At 50.3% G+C, this 17,164-nt stretch overlaps 1 protein-coding gene across 3 annotated transcripts in view; it reads left to right on the top strand.

Moving 5' to 3' along the window:
- znf638 (zinc finger protein 638) overlaps positions 1-17,164 on the top strand; it is a 279,892-nt gene that overhangs the window by 244,074 nt on the left and 18,654 nt on the right. For 2 of the 3 annotated variants that reach the window (XM_078224700.1, XM_078224717.1), the window contains exons 20-21: positions 3,921-4,113; positions 10,123-11,184. In XM_078224700.1, coding sequence (XP_078080826.1) covers positions 3,921-4,113; positions 10,123-11,184 — 1,255 coding nt within the window. The remainder of the gene's footprint in view (positions 1-3,920; positions 4,114-10,122; positions 11,185-17,164) is intronic. The other variant, XM_078224710.1, reaches the window with a different exon arrangement.

The following is a 17,164-nucleotide window of genomic DNA, read 5'->3' as shown; positions in this document are numbered from 1 at the left end:
CCTCGACTCGCTGCCCCCCTCGCCTCGCTGCCCCCCTCGCCTCGCTGCCCCCCTCGCCTCGCTGCCCCCCTCGCCTCGCTGCCCCCCTCGCCTCGCTGCCCCCCTCGCCTCGCTGCCCCCCTCGCCTCGCTGCCCCCCTCGCCTCGCTGCCCCCCTCGCCTCGCTGCCCCCCTCGCCTCGCTGCCCCCCTCGCCTCGCTGCCCCCCTCGCCTCGCTGCCCCCCTCGCCTCGCTGCCCCCCTCGCCTCGCTGCCCCCCTCGCCTCGCTGCCCCCCTCGCCTCGCTGCCCCCCTCGCCTCGCTGCCCCCCTCGCCTCGCTGCCCCCCTCGCCTCGCTGCCCCCCTCGCCTCGCTGCCCCCCTCGCCTCGCTGCCCCCCTCGCCTCGCTGCCCCCCTCGCCTCGCTGCCCCCTCGCCTCGCTGCCCCCCTCGCCTCGCTGCCCCCCTCGCCTCGCTGCCCCCCTCGCCTCGCTGCCCCCCTCGCCTCGCTGCCCCCCTCGCCTCGCTGCCCCCCTCGCCTCGCTGCCCCCCTCGCCTCGCTGCCCCCCTCGCCTCGCTGCCCCCCTCGCCTCGCTGCCCCCCTCGCCTCGCTGCCCCCCTCGCCTCGCTGCCCCCCTCGCCTCGCTGCGCCCCTCGCCTCGCTGCCCCCCTCGCCTCGCTGCCCCCTCGCCTCGCTGCCCCCCTCGCCTCGCTGCCCCCCTCGCCTCGCTGCCCCCCCTCGCCTCGCTGCCCCCCCTCGCCTCGCTGCCCCCCTCGCCTCGCTGCCCCCCCTCGCCTCGCTGCCCCCCCTCGCCTCGCTGCCCCCCCTCGCCTCGCTGCCCCCCCTCGCCTCGCTGCCCCCCCTCGCCTCGCTGCCCCCCCTCGCCTCGCTGCCCCCCCTCGCCTCGCTGCCCCCCTCGCCTCGCTGCCCCCCCTCGCCTCGCTGCCCCCCCTCGCCTCGCTGCCCCCCCTCGCCTCGCTGCCCCCCTCGCCTCGCTGCCCCCCTCGCCTCGCTGCCCCCCCTCGCCTCGCTGCCCCCCTCGCCTCGCTGCCCCCCTCGCCTCGCTGCCCCCCTCGCCTCGCTGCCCCCCTCGCCTCGCCGCCCCCCCTCGCCTCGCCGCCTCCCCTCGCCTCGCCGCCCCCCCCCGCGCCTCGCCGCCCCCCCCTCGCCTCGCCGCCCCCCCCTCGCCTCGCCGCCCCCCCCTCGCCTCGCCGCCCCCCCCTCGCCTCGCCGCCCCCCCCTCGCCTCGCCGCCCCCCCCTCGCCTCGCCGCCCCCCCCTCGCCTCGCCGCCCCCCCCTCGCCTCGCCGCCCCCCCCTCGCCTCGCCGCCCCCCCCTCGCCTCGCCGCCCCCCCCTCGCCTCGCCGCCCCCCCCTCGCCTCGCCGCCCCCCCCTCGCCTCGCCGCCCCCCCCTCGCCTCGCCGCCCCCCCCTCGCCTCGCCGCCCCCCCCCTCGCCTCGCCGCCCCCCCCTCGCCTCGCTGCCCCCCCCCCCCTCGCCTCGCCGCCACCCCCTCGCCTCGCCGCGGCCCCTCCCCTCGACTCGCCGCCGCCCCCCCAAATTACCTATTGGCCTTGGCACTCTGCCCTCTTTTCTCAGCTTGCTCCCTCCCTGTTCCAATTTGGCCCAAACCTCCCCACTGCCCAGCCATTTCTCCCGCCTGCTGCCAGGCCTTCCATCCCCACACACTCTCTCTATGCCTCCTCTTGGCTCCTGAACCTCCTTCCCCCTCCTGAACACTGCTGCTGCAAGTGTTGATTCCTCCTTACCTTATGTTTGATTCCTCAGTCTTCATCTGTCACCTTTCCCAAATTCACATTTGAACTTGACTGGGTCTTTGGTGTTGCCACATCGCATCCGAGACTTTCCTACTGCTTACTCAAAAGTCCAGTGGCACGGTTTGCAGCAGGGTTTACCTGATTGCAGTCACAATGAGGAACACTCCCTACTCCCAGGGCACAGAAGGTGGTTGTGACTTGTGGTCAATTGCTGATTGCATACATATTGAGGAATCAAGGAGTACCTTTGTGGAGAGCCAAGGAAGTTGTGGTAGATTATTAGTTGCAAAACTTTATTTTTAAACCGTTGTAGAACCTAGGGCAAAGGGGAGATTGGGTTGGTGACAAGCTCCAAATTGCTGAAGCCTTGGTGGGAGTTAGGATGGTAAAAGGAGCTAAAGTGGGAGGCATAGAAGGCCATGATGTTAACAGGGCAACAGTGCAGCCAACAGTTATACAGCAGATTGCTGAATGCTTATTAGACTAGACAAGAGAGGAGAAGAAATGTGATATCAGGAAAATTGATTCAGATTCTCGAGATTGTAGAGCAACATGGTGAGGGAGGGGGTTACACCATAGCAGCCTTGGGAAAGATGATGGAGGTTAACCACAGCTATGATGGAGAGAGTATTCACTAGTTAGGAAGATGTTTAAGAGAGAGTGAATTTAGGCACATGGAGCATAAGTAAATAAAGTTTGATAGATATATCGGTGTTGAAGAGTACTAAGCATGGTGTGAGAAAAATGTTTTTCCACAAAGGTGGGTGCAATACAGACTCTCCACAGCTCACTTATTATAAATTAAACAGTGATTAGATTGTTGTTTGAAAAGTGAAATAGAAACATAGAAAAACTACAGCACAAAACAGGCCCTTCGGCCCCACAAGTTGTGCCGAACATATCCCTACCTTTTAGGCCTACCTATAACCCTCCATCCTATTAAGTCCCATGTACTTATCCAGGAGTCTCTTAAAAGACCCTATTGAGTTTGCCTCCACCACCACTGACGGCAGCCGATTCCACTCGCCCACCACCCTCTGTGTGAAAAACTTCCCCCTGACATTTCCCCTGTACCTACCCCCCAGCACCTTAAACCTGTGTCCTCTCATAGCAGCCATTTCCACCCTGGGAAAAAGCCTCTGAGAGTCCACCCGATCTATGCCTCTCAACATCTTATATACCTCTATTAGGTCTCCTCTCATCCTACGTCTCTCCAAGGAGAAAAGACCGAGCTCCCTCAGCCTATCCTCATAAGGCATGCCACTCAATCCAGGCAACATCCTTGTAAATCTCTTCTGCACCCTTTCAATCTTTTCCACATCCTTCCTGTAATGCGGCGACCAGAACTGAGCACAGTACTCCAAGTGGGGTCTGACGAGGGTCTTATATAGCTGCATGTATAAATGTTAAAGGAGCTTGGGAGAAAGGTCAGGCTCAGGCAAGAGAGTGGGACTAGACCAAAGAGTTCACATTAGAAACGTTCTAGCACAAAGTTGAGTTGGAGTCAGAGATGGTGTGAGATGTTGAACTCGACTGTAGCACGCCACAGGGGAGGTGTGAGGGGCAGGTTGAAACTGTTTATCGTGGCGCTGAATCGAATGTAATTGAGTATATGAGTTTGATTATATTAGTAAACACTTAACTCTGCTTAGTCCCTGGCTTTCTTTGCTCATGATGTGGAGATGCCGGCGTTGGACTGGGGTAAACACTAACAGTTTTAACAACATCAGGTTAAAGTCCAACAGGTTTATTTGGTATTTGCTACCAAATAAACCTGTTGGACTTTAACCTGGTGTTGTTAAAACTGTTAACTTTCTTTGCTCAGACATGGATAATGTTCTAATTTCTCTGCTTTGTGTGTGGACGATTCAACTACACTCCCCAAAACACTCTTGCTCCTGATTTTGCATCTAAAATGGAAGGAATTCACTGGAGACTGGATTGTGTTCAATTTTGCTCTTTACTTCCCTGGTTCCGTTGAGCTGACTTACAGTGGTCCTGTTTATTCATCTCATTAACATAAGCCAGTTGCAGCAATAACAGTTAAACAGGCCTGCTCAATTTTGTAAAGTGGATAGTTCAAATGGAAAGTCCAATTAATGAATGATATTGTCCTGAAGCTTCATTTCTAATGGATAAATTTGTGGGGTTTTTTTAATTTGCAAAGGAAAAAGACGTCTTTCCCTTTAACCTGGATGAATTTGTTACTGTGGATGAAGTGGGTGAAGAGGAGGAAACTTCTGGAAATCAGATTCCTGAAAATGAATCTGAAACCAACGACCAACCTTCAGAAAAGATTGAACCAGAAGCAACAGAGATCGAGACCACGCAGAAGGCCAAGGAACCAGAGGCAGCTCCAGGTGAAGTCACAGGTCGAGATTTGTCACACTGACCAGTAACTGCTAGCCAGGGAACTCCAAGAGTCAGTATCTATTCATTCAGAAAGCAGGGTTCCATGCGAGTGCCCTGCTACCAGTTTCAGTCCTGGGTTTGAGCAGTGGCAGAGGAAGATTCATGATTCTGGGATTGCTTTGCAGAAAGTGGCTAAACATAATTTGATAGAAATAAAAGACAAAAAATTCTGGGAATATTTTCCTCCGGTCACCGAGCTGAAATGTTAACTTGTTTCTCCACAGGTGCTGGCAGACCTGCTGAGTATTTCCAATATTTATGTTTTTATTTTGGATTTCCAATATCTGCAGTTGTTTTACTTGTGTATAATTTGAAGGGAATTGCGTGATTAATGGGAGATTGGGGAAAAGATGTTGGAGAGCTAGTATTCTCGCTGGAGTGCCGAAAGATATAAATTCTATGATGGTGCATCACTCTGTTCTGAATTTTAAGTCTTGTCTCCAAGTTTGCAGATGATGATTTAGGTAGGGGTGAGTGGCGTCGATGAGTACTGCAAGGTACAAAATACGTCATTGACAGACTAATTGAGTGCACAAAACTGGCAAGTGAAATTCAATGTGGTAAGTATGTGGTGAAACCATCCACTATGGATATGAGGGACCAATCTGAATATTTTCATAATGGGGTGGGGGGGAGATTAGTCAGCTGTGGAGGAAGTAGCAAAAGGATTTGGGTGTCCATATACACAAATCACTAAAGCATGTTGATTGTCGGAAAAACCCATCTGGTTCACTAATGTCCTTTAGCGAAGGAAATCTGTTGTCTTTACCCGGTCTGGTCTACATATGACTCCAGAGCCACAGCAATGTAGTTGACTCTCAACTGGCTTGCCAGTACCACTACTAACTGAGCTGCCCGAGTCCTGAAAGACGCTCTTGCCAGACTGGGCTTGTGACAGGTAGTGAAAGAACCAACAAGAGGGAAAAAACCTACTTGACCTCATCCTCACAAATCACAAGATTTGTGATAAACACAAGAGTATCTGTTTATGACAGTCCTTGTGGAGACTAAGTCCTATCTTCAAACTAGCACCATACTAAATACGATAGATTCCAGACCAGAGGCAGCATCATGGGCATCCAGGAGGTGTTGTGGGCCATCTGCAGCAGCAGAATTGTATTCAACCACAATCTGTAACTGTATGATCTGGCATATCCCCCACTCTACTGTTACTGTCGAACTTGGGGACCAATCATAGAATCTACGGCACGGAGCCTGGCTCTTCATCTCAAACTGGTCCATGCTGACCAAAATGCCTATCTAAACTAATGAGCTAACCCCATTTGTCTGCATTTGGCCCATGTCCCTCTTAAACCTTTCCTGTCCATGTATCTGTCCAAAGCCTTTTAAATATTGTTAATGTCCCTGCCTCAATCGCTTCCTCCGGCAGCTCATTCCACACACATACCATCCTCTGTGTAAAAAAGTTGCTCCTCAGGTTCCCATTAATTCTTTCCCCTCTCAACTTTCCCCTCTCAACATGCCCTCTAGTTCTCGATTCCCCAATCCTGGGAAAAGACTGAGTGCGTTCACCCTATCCATGTCTCTCATCCTTCAAACAATGAGGAGAGCATGCTCCAGGCATACCTAAATGTGAGATGCCAACTGGTGAAGTTAAAATACAGGACTACTTGCATGTCAGACTGTGTAAACAACATTCTATAGACAGAGCAATCCCACAACAAACAGATCAGGTCAAAGCTTTGTAGTCCTGCCACGTCTCGTTATGAATGGTGGTTAATTAAGCAACTAATCAGAGGAGGAGATTACTCATCCATAGTGATAAAGGAACCAAACACATCAGTGCAAAAGACAAAGCTAAAGTATTTGCAACCATTTTCAGCCAGAAATGCCAAGTGGACGATCCAGCACAGTTGCCTGTCTTCAACCAATTCAATTCACTCCAAATGATATTGAGAAACAGCTCAAGACACTGGATATTGCAAAGGCTATGAGCCCTGACAACATTCTAGCTGTAGAACCTGAAAACTTATTTCCAGAACTAGCTGTGCCCCTAGCCAAGTTCTTCCTGTACATCCACAGCACTGACAGCGATCCGGCAATATGAAAAGTTGCCCAGGTTTGTTCTATTCTCAAATACCACGAAAAAGATCAGTCTACTCATGGTCATCAGTAAAGTGATGGAATCGGGTGGCACAGTGGTCACTGCTGCGCCTCAGCGCCAAGGACCTGAGTTCCATCCCGGCTTGTGTCACTGTCTGTGTGGAGTTGGCACATTCTCCCCGTGTTTATGTGGTTTTCCTCCGGGTGCTCCAGTTTCCTCCCACAGTCCAAAGGCGTCCTGGTTAGGTGCATTGGCCATGTTAAATTCTCCCTAATTTAACATGGCCAATGCACCTAACCTGGGAGGAAACAGGAGCACCCGGAGGAAATCCACGCAGACACGGGGAGAACTTGCAAACTCCGCACAGTCACCCAAGGCTGAAATCAAACCCAGGTCCCTGGCACTGTGATGCAACAGTGCTAACCACCGTGCCACCGTGAAGGATTATCAATAGTGTTATCAGGCAGCGATTACCCAATAACATGACCTGCCCAGCCATGCTCAGTTTGGATTCCACCCAGCCATTTGCCTCCTGATCTCATTAGCACGTTGGTCCAAACATAGATGGAAAAAGTGAGGTGAGAATGACTGCCCTTGAAATGAAGGCAGCATTTGACCAAGTGAGGCTTCAAGGAGCCTGAGTAAAATTGAAGTTAATGGGAATCCGGGTAAAAGAGTTTCTCTTTTTGGACTCATGCCGAGCGCAAAGGAGGATGGTTTTGGTTGGAGGTCAGTTACCTCAGTTCCAGAGCATGAACAAAGAACAAAGAAAATTACAGCACAGGAACAGGCCCTTCGGCCCTCCAAGCCTGCACCGACCATGCTGCCCGACTGAACTAAAACCCCCTACCCTTCCGGGGACCATATCCCTCTATTCCCATCCTATTCATGTACTTGTCAAAGTTAAAAGTCACTACCGTATCTGCTTCCACTACCTCCCCCGGCAACGAGTTCCAGGCACCCCACCACTCTCTGTGTAAAAAATCTGCCTTGTACATCTCTTTTAAAACTTGCTCCTCGCACCTTAAACCTGTGCCCCCTAGTAATTGACTCTTCCACCCTGGGAAAAAGCTTCTGACTGTCCACTCTGTCCATGCCTCTCATAATCTTGTAGACTTCTATCAGGTCTCCCCTCAAGCTCCGTCGTTCCAGTGAGAACAAACCAAGTTTCTCCAAGCTCTCCTCATAGCCAATGCCCTCCATACCAGGCAACATCCTGGTAAATCTTTTCTGTATCCTCTCCAAAGCTTCCACATCCTTCTGGTAGTGTGCCAACCAGAATTGAACACTATATTCCAAGTGCAGCCTAACTAAGGTTCTATAAAGCGTCAACATGACTTGCCAATTTTTAAACTCAATACCCCGGCCGATGAAGGCAAGCATGCCGTATGTCTTCTTGCCTACCTTCTCCACCTGCATTGCCACTTTCAGTGACCTGTGTACCTGTACACCCAGATCCCTTTGCCTATCAATACTCCTAAGGGTTCTGCCATTTACTGTATATTTCCTATCTGTATTAGACCTTCCAAAATGCATTACCTCGCATTTGACTACAAGTTAACTACAAGTGTTAACTACAAGTAAAGTAATTTAACTACAAGTGTTCCTCAGAATAATAATGCCCGAGGCCCAACATCTTCAGCTGTTGGATCAATTACCTTTGATGACCATTATAAGTTCAGAGGTGGAGATGTTTGCTAATGATTGTGCAGTGTTCAGTACCATTTGCAACTCCTCAGAAACTGAATGCAACAAGACCTGGACAATACTCAGTCTTGGAGTAATTAACAAGTAACATAGATGTCACAAGTGTACTCTGGTAGCACTCTTTCTGGCTCCCCAAGATCTGTCCACAAGGCACAGTGAGGACTGTGATGGAATACTCTCCACTTTGCCTGGATGAGTGAAGCTCCACCAACACTCAAGATGTTCAATTCCATCCAGGACAAAGCGGCCCACTTGCTTGAAAGTAAACTTTCACGACACCCTCCACTGTCACAGTGGCAGAAATGTGTCCAATCTATAAGATCCATTGTGGAAATTCAGCAGCAGCTTCCATACCCATGACCTCTACCACCTAGAAGAACAAGTTCAGTTGCTGGATGGGACACCACCTGTAGTTCCTGCTTTTGAACTATATTTACATAGAAACCCCACAGTACAGAAAGAGGCCATTCGGCCCATCGAGTCTGCACTGACCACAATCCCACCCAGGCCCTACCCCCATATCCCTACATATTTTACCCACTAATCCCTTTAACCTACACATCTCAGGCCACTAAGGGCAAATTTTCGCATGGCCAATCCACCTAACCCGCACATCTTTGGACTGTGGGAGGAAACCGGAGCACCCGGAGGAAACCCACGCAGACACGGGGAGAATGTGCAAACTCCACCCAGACAGTGACCCAAGCCGGGAATCGAACCCAAGTCCCTGGAGCTGTGAAGCAGCAGTGCTAACCACTGTGCTACCGTGCCGCCCCTTGATCTTGATATTTGATCTTGATTTGGAACTATAACACCCTTCCTCTGCCATCGTTGAGTTAAAATTCTGGAACACCCTTCTTAACAGCACTGTGGGTGTACCTACACCACATGGACTGCAGGGGTTCAAGAAGGCAGCTCACTATCCCCTTCCAAGGGCAATTAGGAATAAGCGATGGTGCTGGCCTAGCCAGCGATTCCAGGTACCATAATGAATTAAGAAAAATCCATCCTTACTGGTCCACCTAGCGCATCACATACAGTTGTGTTGCCTTATGCATCACAATACAGCGATCACACCTGGAGTGACAACTTGGGAGAGACCCACAAAAACTAGACATTAAAAAAACCTTTTGCAATTGGGAAAAGACCGTTAAAACTAGTCTAGGCGATCACACTGGCTCTGATTAACTTAATAGCATTTTGAGCTTCGTTCTAATTTCTGCGATCCCCTCACCATTGTACTCGCACTCAGCTACTCCATCGAATTGTGTATTGTGTCCTAAGCAAAATCTCATACCAAAGTCAAGGGAATTTAGAGTTTAGGATATGGATGTTTAAAGGACTGGAAAAGGTCGGGTGGGTGGGGGGGGGGGGGGGGGGGGGGGGGGGGGGTGGTGGTTATGAATGTGAATGGATTTAAAAGCAATGAGAACTGCAATTCCACCCAGGCCCCCCGCAACCACCCACCTTGTTCTGGCTTGATCTGGGGTGAGGGTGGGTGGCTGTGGTAATGTAGATTTGGCTGTCTTGTCGTCAATCTACTCCCTAGATACAGGAGATGAGGTTAGGACCTGGCTGGTATGTGAACATATGGTATATGATGTTGAGATCAGCTTCAGGGAAGAGTCAGGAGCAGGTAGGAATCAAGGAGTGAGATGATAATATTGTGGTGAAAGCTACTGTAGCAAATGGGTTGAGACAGGAGTGAAATTAACTTGCCTGAACTGTGCAGGAGGGATTGTCATCAGATCTTTTTGGAAACCATGTGTCCAAAGAAATTACTGGGGAGGGATGAAGAATACCCTTGTATTGTGCTGGGTCATTATGTATATTTCAAGGCTGGGGTAGACAGATTTTTAACCAGTAAGGGAATCCAGGGTTATGGGGATAAGGTGGGAAAGTGGAGTTGAGGATGATCACCTCAGTTCAGTCATGACCTCAGTGAACGTTGGAGCAGACTCAGTGGCTGAATGGCCTACTTCTGTTCCTACACCTTATGGTGCTCACTGTCACCTTCTGGGGTCATCTCGTGGTGGGGAGAAAGTTTGTATCCCCATCCCAAAAATGGATTAAGTATGGGTACTGATGGGAATAGACCAGGGGTCCTGAACAGCCTCTTTCTGTGCTTTGGCTTCAGTATTACTTGAGTTCATACCAGCTGAGTAATTGTGTCTGTGTTTTACAGCAGGTGATGCAGCAACAAAGGCTGTGGAGACAACTGAGGTCAAATCTAAACCTGCGTCTGAGCCTCAGCCCTTGTCCCAGCCTCAGCCCTTGTCCCAGCCTCAGCCCTTGTCCCAGCCTCAGCCCTTGTCCCAGCCTCAGCCCTTGTCCCAGCCTCAGCCCTTGTCCCAGCCTCAGCCCGCCTCCCAGCCTCAGCCCTCCTCCCAGCCTCAGCCCGCCTCCCAGCCTCAGCCCGCCTCCCAGCCTCAGCCCGCCTCCCAGCCTCAGCCCGCCTCCCAGCCTCAGCCCGCCTCCCAGCCTCAGCCCGCCTCCCAGCCTCAGCCCGCCTCCCAGCCTCAGCCCGCCTCCCAGCCTCAGCCCGCCTCCCAGCCTCAGCCCGCCCCCCAACCTCAGCCCGCCTCCCAGCCTCAGCCCGCCTCCCAGCCTCAGCCCGCCTCCCAGCCTCAGCCCGCCTCCCAGCCTCAGCCCGCCTCCCAGCCTCAGCCCACCTCCCAGCCTCAGCCCGCCTCCCAGCCTCAGCCCGCCTCCCAGCCTCAGCCCACCTCCCAGCCTCAGCCCGCCTCCCAACCTCAGCCCTCCTCCCAACCTCAATCCAAGCCCCAACCTCAATCCAAGCCCCAACCTCAATCGAAGCCCCAACCCAAGCCCCAACCCCAGCCCAAGCCCCAACCCCAGCCCGCCTCCCAACCTCAGCCCAAGCCCCAACCTCAGCCTGCCTCCCAACCTCAATCCATTTCCCAACCTCAGGTCAAGCCTGAACCCCAGCCTCAGACCAAGGCAGCTATGAAAGAGGAACCTATGGAAACAGAGTCAAAGACAACCCAGGAACAGCCATCTGTAGCCACTGCACCAGAGCCCAGCAAACCTCATCCTGTTGCAGACTCGAAACAAGAGGCAGCAGGAACCACAGCCGTCAAAAAAGAAGCAGTATCTTTGTCGGGTGGGGATGGTGAACCATCGTGCAAGAAAGTTGGGCAGCCCAGTGGTGTATCCCCGCTCCCTGCATCATCAATCAGTTCCAAGGGAGACGGCACCAAGCCTACCAGCCTGGAACAGCGAGCAGGTGAGTCATTTGTACAGGAAAATGTCTATAATTGACTTTTTTATATTGACCTTGAAGGTATTTTTGTAAGGATCATAAGAGACTTTTAAGACTGTAAGATGAAGCACTTAGGAAGAGATGAAATCGGATCAGAAGTAAACCAGTTGCCCCTTGAGCCTGCTCTGCCATTCTGTTATCATGGCTGATATTATTTGTGTTGAGTTCCAGATTTCCCATCTATCTGGATAACCTGTGATTCCCTTGCCTGACAAGAATCTATCTATGACCATTGGTGATCATTTTCCAAAATTCTTGGTTCCTAAAGATTCAAGGTAGTTAATGTAAGCACACTATTCAAAAAGGGAGGTAGAGAGAAAACATGGAACTATAGACCAGTGAGCCTAACGTCAGTACTGGGGGAGTTGCTAGAGTCCATTATCAAGGATTTCATAACTCAGCATTTGGAAGGCAGTGGTATAATCAGACAAAGTCAGCATGGATTTACACAAGGGAAATTATGCTTGACGAATCTATTGGAATTCTTTGATGGTATAACTAGTAGAGTTGACCAAGGAGAACCAGTGAATGTGGTTCATAGAGTCATAGAGGTTTACAGCATGGAAACAGGCCCTTCGGCCCAACTTGTCCATGCCACCCTAATTTTTTAAACCCCTGAGCTAATCCCAATTGCCCGCATTTGGCCCATATCCCTCTATACCCATCGTACCCATGTAACTATCTAAATGCTTTTTAAAAGACAAAATTGTACCCGCCTCTACTACTCCCTCTGGCAGCTTGTTCCAGGCACTCACCACCCTCTGTGTGAAACAATTGCCCCTCTGGACACTTTTGTATCTCTCCCCTCTCACCTTAAACCTATGCCCTCTAGTTTTAGACTTCCCTACCTTTGGGAAAAGATATTGACTATCTAGCTGATCTGTGCCCCTCATTATTTTATAGACCTCTATAAGATCACCCCTCAGCCTCCTTCGCTCCAGAGAAAAAAAGTCCCAGTCCATCCAGCCTCTCCGTATAACTCAATCCATCAAGTCCCGGTAGCATCCTAGTAAATCTTTTCTGCACTCTCTCTAGTTTAATAATATCCTTTCTATAATAGGGTGACCAGAATCGCACACAGTATTCCAAGTGTGGCCTTACCAATGTCTTGTACAACTTCAACAAGACATTCCAACTCAATGTTCTGACCGATGAAACCAAGCATGCCGAATGCCTTCTTCACCACTCTGTCCACCTGTGACTCCACTTTCAGGGAGCTATGAACATGTACCCCTAGATCTCTTTGCTCTGTAACTCTCCCCAATGCCCTACCATTAACTGAGTAAGTCCTGCCCTGGTTCAATCTACCAAAATGCATCACCTCACATTTATCTAAATTAAACTCCATCTGCCATTCGTCAGCCCACTGGCCCAATTGATCAAGATCCCATTGCAATTGGAGATAACCTTCCTCACTGTCCACTAGGCCACCAATCTTAGTGTCATCTGCAAACTTACTAACCGTGCCCCCTATATTCTCATCCAAATCATTAATATAAATGACAAATAACAGTGGACCCAGCACTGATCCCTGAGGCACACCGCTGGTTACAGGCCTCCAGTTTGAAAAACAACCCTCTACAACCACCCTCTGGCTTCTGTCAAGAAGCCAATTTTGTATCCAATTGGCTACCTCACCCTGGATCCCGTGAGATTTTGTTCAACCGGAGCATGGCAGAGAGGTGCGATTTGTGGCTGCAGTAAAAAGGGTAAGGGATTAATTTTATTTTCATTACTTTTTCGCGGGGTTAGTTTTTTACGAGTTTATGGGGAAAGCGGAAGTAGGCCGGGCGTGGGGTGACCTGGGGGGGAAAAAAATTTTTGAAGCGCGCGGGAGGTTTAAAAAGCAGGCCGCACTATCCAGCAGGAAGCGTCGTTAGCAGGCAGCAGAGTGAGCAGGTAGGAGAGTGAGGGCTGAAGGGCTTTGGCTCAATGGGCTTGGGAGGAAACGTGCAAGGCAGGGTGGGTTTAGTTTCTAGTTGTTTCACCTTCTAAATCTTCAGTTCTTTCCCTGTGAAATCTGAGGAAAAGGGGCATTATGAATGTGAAGCCAGTTTGCTGTTCTCCGTGCCGGATGTGGGAGGTCGTGGAGTCTCCGAGCCTCCTAGAAGTGCATACCTGCGCTGAGTGCGTCAAACTGCGGCTCCTAAGGGACCGAGTTAGGGAACTGGACCACTGACATAGTCAGGAAAGAGGAAGGAGTTATGAAAAGAGAGTATAGGAAGTTAGGTAGGGAGTTAAGAAGAAGGAACGCAAAGGTAGTAATCTCGGGATTGCTGCCTGTGCCACGTGACAGTGAGGGAAGGAACGGAAAAAGGTGGAGGATAAATGCATGGCTGAGGGATTGGAGCAGGGGTCAGGGATTCAGGTTCCTGGATCATTGGGACCTCTTTAGGGGCAGGTGCAACCTGTACAAAAAGGACGGGTTTCACTTAAATCCCAGGGGGACCAATGTCCTGGCGGGAAGGTTTGCTAAGGCTACTGGGGAGTGTTTAAACTAGAATGGTTGGGTGGTGGGAATCAAAATGAGGTGACTGGGAGAGAGGAGGTGAGCTTAAAAATAAAAGGGGCTTGTAGACAGTGTGAGAGGGAGGATACGCAGGTGACGGAGAAGGGGAGCGCTCAGACTGAAGGGTTGAGATGTGTTTATTTTAACGCAAGGAGTGTAGTGAACAAAATGGATGAGCTTAGAGCGTGGATCACGACTTGGAAGTGTGATGTGGTGACCATTACAGAGACTTGGTTATCTCAGGGACAGGACTGGATACTTCAAGTGCTGGGTTTCAGATGTTTCAGGAGGGACAGGGAAGGAGGCAAAAGAGGTGGGGGAGTGGCACTGTTGATCAGGGATCGTGTCATGGCTGTAGAAAAGATGGATGCCACAGAGGGATTGTCTATGGAATCTCTGTGGGTGGAGGTTCGCAACAGGAAGGGGTCAATAACTTTACTGGGTGTTTTCTATAGGCAGCCCAATAGTAGCAGGGATGTGGAGGAGCAGATTGGGAAGCAGATCCTGGAGAGATGTGATAATAACAGAGTGGTCGTGATGGGAGATTTTAATTTCCCAAATATCGATTGGAATATCCCTAGGGTAAGGGGTTTAGATGGGAAGGAGTTTGTTAGGTGTGTTCAGGAGGACTTCCTGACACAGTATGTGGATAAGCCGACAAGAGGAGAGGCTGTACTTGATTTGGTATTAGGGAATGAACCTGGGCAAATGTCAGATCTCTCAGTGGGAGAGCATTTTGGGGATAGTGATCATAACTCTATCTCCTTTACATTAGCATTGGAGAGAGATAGGATCAGTCAAGCTAGGAAAGTGTTTATTTGGAGTAAGGGCAATTATGAGGCTATTAGGCAGGGAATTAGAGGCATAAACTGGAAGGAGGTTTTCTCAGGGAAATGTACAGAAGAAATGTGGCAAATTTTCAAGGAATATTTGTCTGGAGCTCTGCACAGCAACGTTCCAATGAGACAGGGGAGTTATGGTAGGTCACAGGAACCCATGGTGCATGAAAGCTGTAATGAATTTAGTCAAGAAGAAAAGAAAAGCCTACAAAAGGTTCAGGGAGCTAGGTAATGTTAGAAATCTAGAAGAGTATACGACTAGTAGGAAGGAACTTAAGAGGGAAATTAGAAGAGCAAGAAGGGGTCATGAGAAGGCCTTGGCAGGCAGGATAAAGGCAAACCCCAAGACATTCTACAAGTATGTTAAGAGCAAGAGGATAAGATGTGAAGGAGTAGGACCTATCAAATGTAACGTTGGGAAAGTCTGTATAGAACCGGTAGAAATGGTAACGGTACTCAATGAATACTTTACTTCAGTATTCACAGTGGAAAAGGATCTTGGTAGTTGCAGTGCAGACTTGCAGTGGACTGAGAAGATTGAGAATGTGGGCATTAGGAAAGAGGATGTGTTGGAGCTTTTGAAAAGCATCAAGTTAGATAAATCGCCGGGTCCGGATGGGATGTACGCAAGGTTACTGTGGGAGGCGAGGGAAGAGATTGCTGAGCCTCTGGCGATGATCTTTGTGTCATCAATGGAGACGGGAGAGGTTCCGGAGGATTGGAGGATCGTGGATGTGGTTCCGTTATTCAAGAAAGGGGGAAGAGATAGCCCAGGAAATTATAGACCAGTGAGTCTAACCTCAGTGGTTGGTAAGTTGATGGAGAAGATCCTGAGAGGCAGGATTTATGAACATCTGGAGAGGAATAGTATGATCAGAAATAGCCAACACCGCTTTGTCCAAGGCAGATCATGCCTTATGAGCCTAATTGAATTTTTTGAAGATGTAACTCGGCACATAGACGAGGGAAGAGCGGTAGATGTAGTTTATATGGATTTCAGCAAGGCGTTTGATAAGGTGCCCCATGCAAGGCTCATTGAGAAAGTGAAGGGGCATGGGATACAAGGGGACATTGCCTTGTGGATTCAGAACTGGCTTGCTCACAGAGGCAAAGAGTGGTTGTAGATGGGTCTTTTTCAGCATGGAGGTCGGTCACCAGTGGAGTGCCCCAGGGATCTGTTCTGGGACCCTTGCTCTTTGTGATTTTTATAAATGACCTGGATGAGGAAGTGGAAGGATGGGTTGGCAAGTTTGCTGATGACACAAAGGTTGGTGGGGTTGTGGATAGTGTAGAGGAATGTCAGCAGTTGCAACGAGACATAGATAAGATGCAAGACTGGGCGGAGAAGTGGCAGATGGACTTCAACCCAGATAAGTGTGTGGTGGTTCATTTTGGCAGGTCGAATAGGAAGAAAGAATATAATATTAAGGGTAAGACGCTTGCCAGTGTGGAAGATCAGAAGGATCTTGGGGTCCGGGTTCATAGGACGCTCAAAGCAGCGTCGCAGGTAGAGGCTGTGGTTAAGAAGGCGTATGGAATACTGGCCTTCATCAATAGAGGAATTGAGTTTAGAAATCGGGAGATAATGCTGCAGCTGTATAGGACCCTGGTCAGACCCCACCTGGAGTACTGTGCCTAGTTCTGGTCGCCTCATTATAGAAAGGATGTGGAAGCCATAGAAAGGGTGCAGAGGAGATTTACAAGGATGTTGCCTGGATTAGGTGGCATGCCTTATGAGGATAGGTTGAGAGAGCTAGGTCTTTTCTCCTTGGAGAAGCGAAGGATAAGAGGTGACCTGATAGAGGTGTATAAGATGTTGAGAGGTACTGATAGAGTGGATTCTCAGAGGCTTTTACCCAGGGCTGAAATGGTTGCCACAAGAGGTCACAGGTTTAGGGTGCTGGGGAGTAGGTACAGAGGAGATGTTAGGGGTAAGTTTTTCACTCACAGGGTGGTGGGTGCGTGGAATCGGCTGCCGGTCGTGATGGTGGAGGCGGATTCGATAGGGTCTTTTAAGAGACTTTTGGATAAGTTCATGGAAGTTAGTAAGATAGAGGGTTATAGGTAAGCCTAGTAGGTAGGGACATGTTCGGCGCAACTTGTGGGCTGAAGGGCCTTTTAGTGCTGTAGCTTTTCTATGTTCTATGTTCTATTTAACCGTATGCAACAACCTACCATGTGGTACCTTGTCAAAGGCCTTGCTAAAGTCCATGTAGACAACATCAATTGCAGTGCCCTCATCTACCTTCTTGGTTACCCCTTCAAAAAACTCAAATCAAATTTGAGAGACATGATTTTTCACTCTCAAAGCCATGTTGACTGTCCCTAATCAGTAAATGCCTGTAGATCCTGTCTCTCAAAATACCTTCCAACAATTTACCCACCACAGATGTGAGGCTCACTGGCCTGCAGTTCCCAGGCTTTTCCCTGCAGCCCTTTTTAAACAAAAGCACAACATTTGCCACACTCCAATCTTCAGTCACCTCACCCGTGACTATCGATGATTCAAATATCTCGGCTAGGGGACCCGCAATTTCCTCCCTCGCCTCCCACAACGTCCTGGGATACACTTCATCAGGTCCCGGGGATTTATCTA

The sequence above is a fragment of the Mustelus asterias genome, chromosome 1, assembly GCF_964213995.1.
Source record: "Mustelus asterias chromosome 1, sMusAst1.hap1.1, whole genome shotgun sequence".
Lineage (NCBI taxonomy): Eukaryota > Metazoa > Chordata > Chondrichthyes > Carcharhiniformes > Triakidae > Mustelus > Mustelus asterias.
The sequence above is the reverse complement of the archived record's forward strand: the minus strand, read 5'-3'. Positions and strand labels throughout refer to the sequence as shown.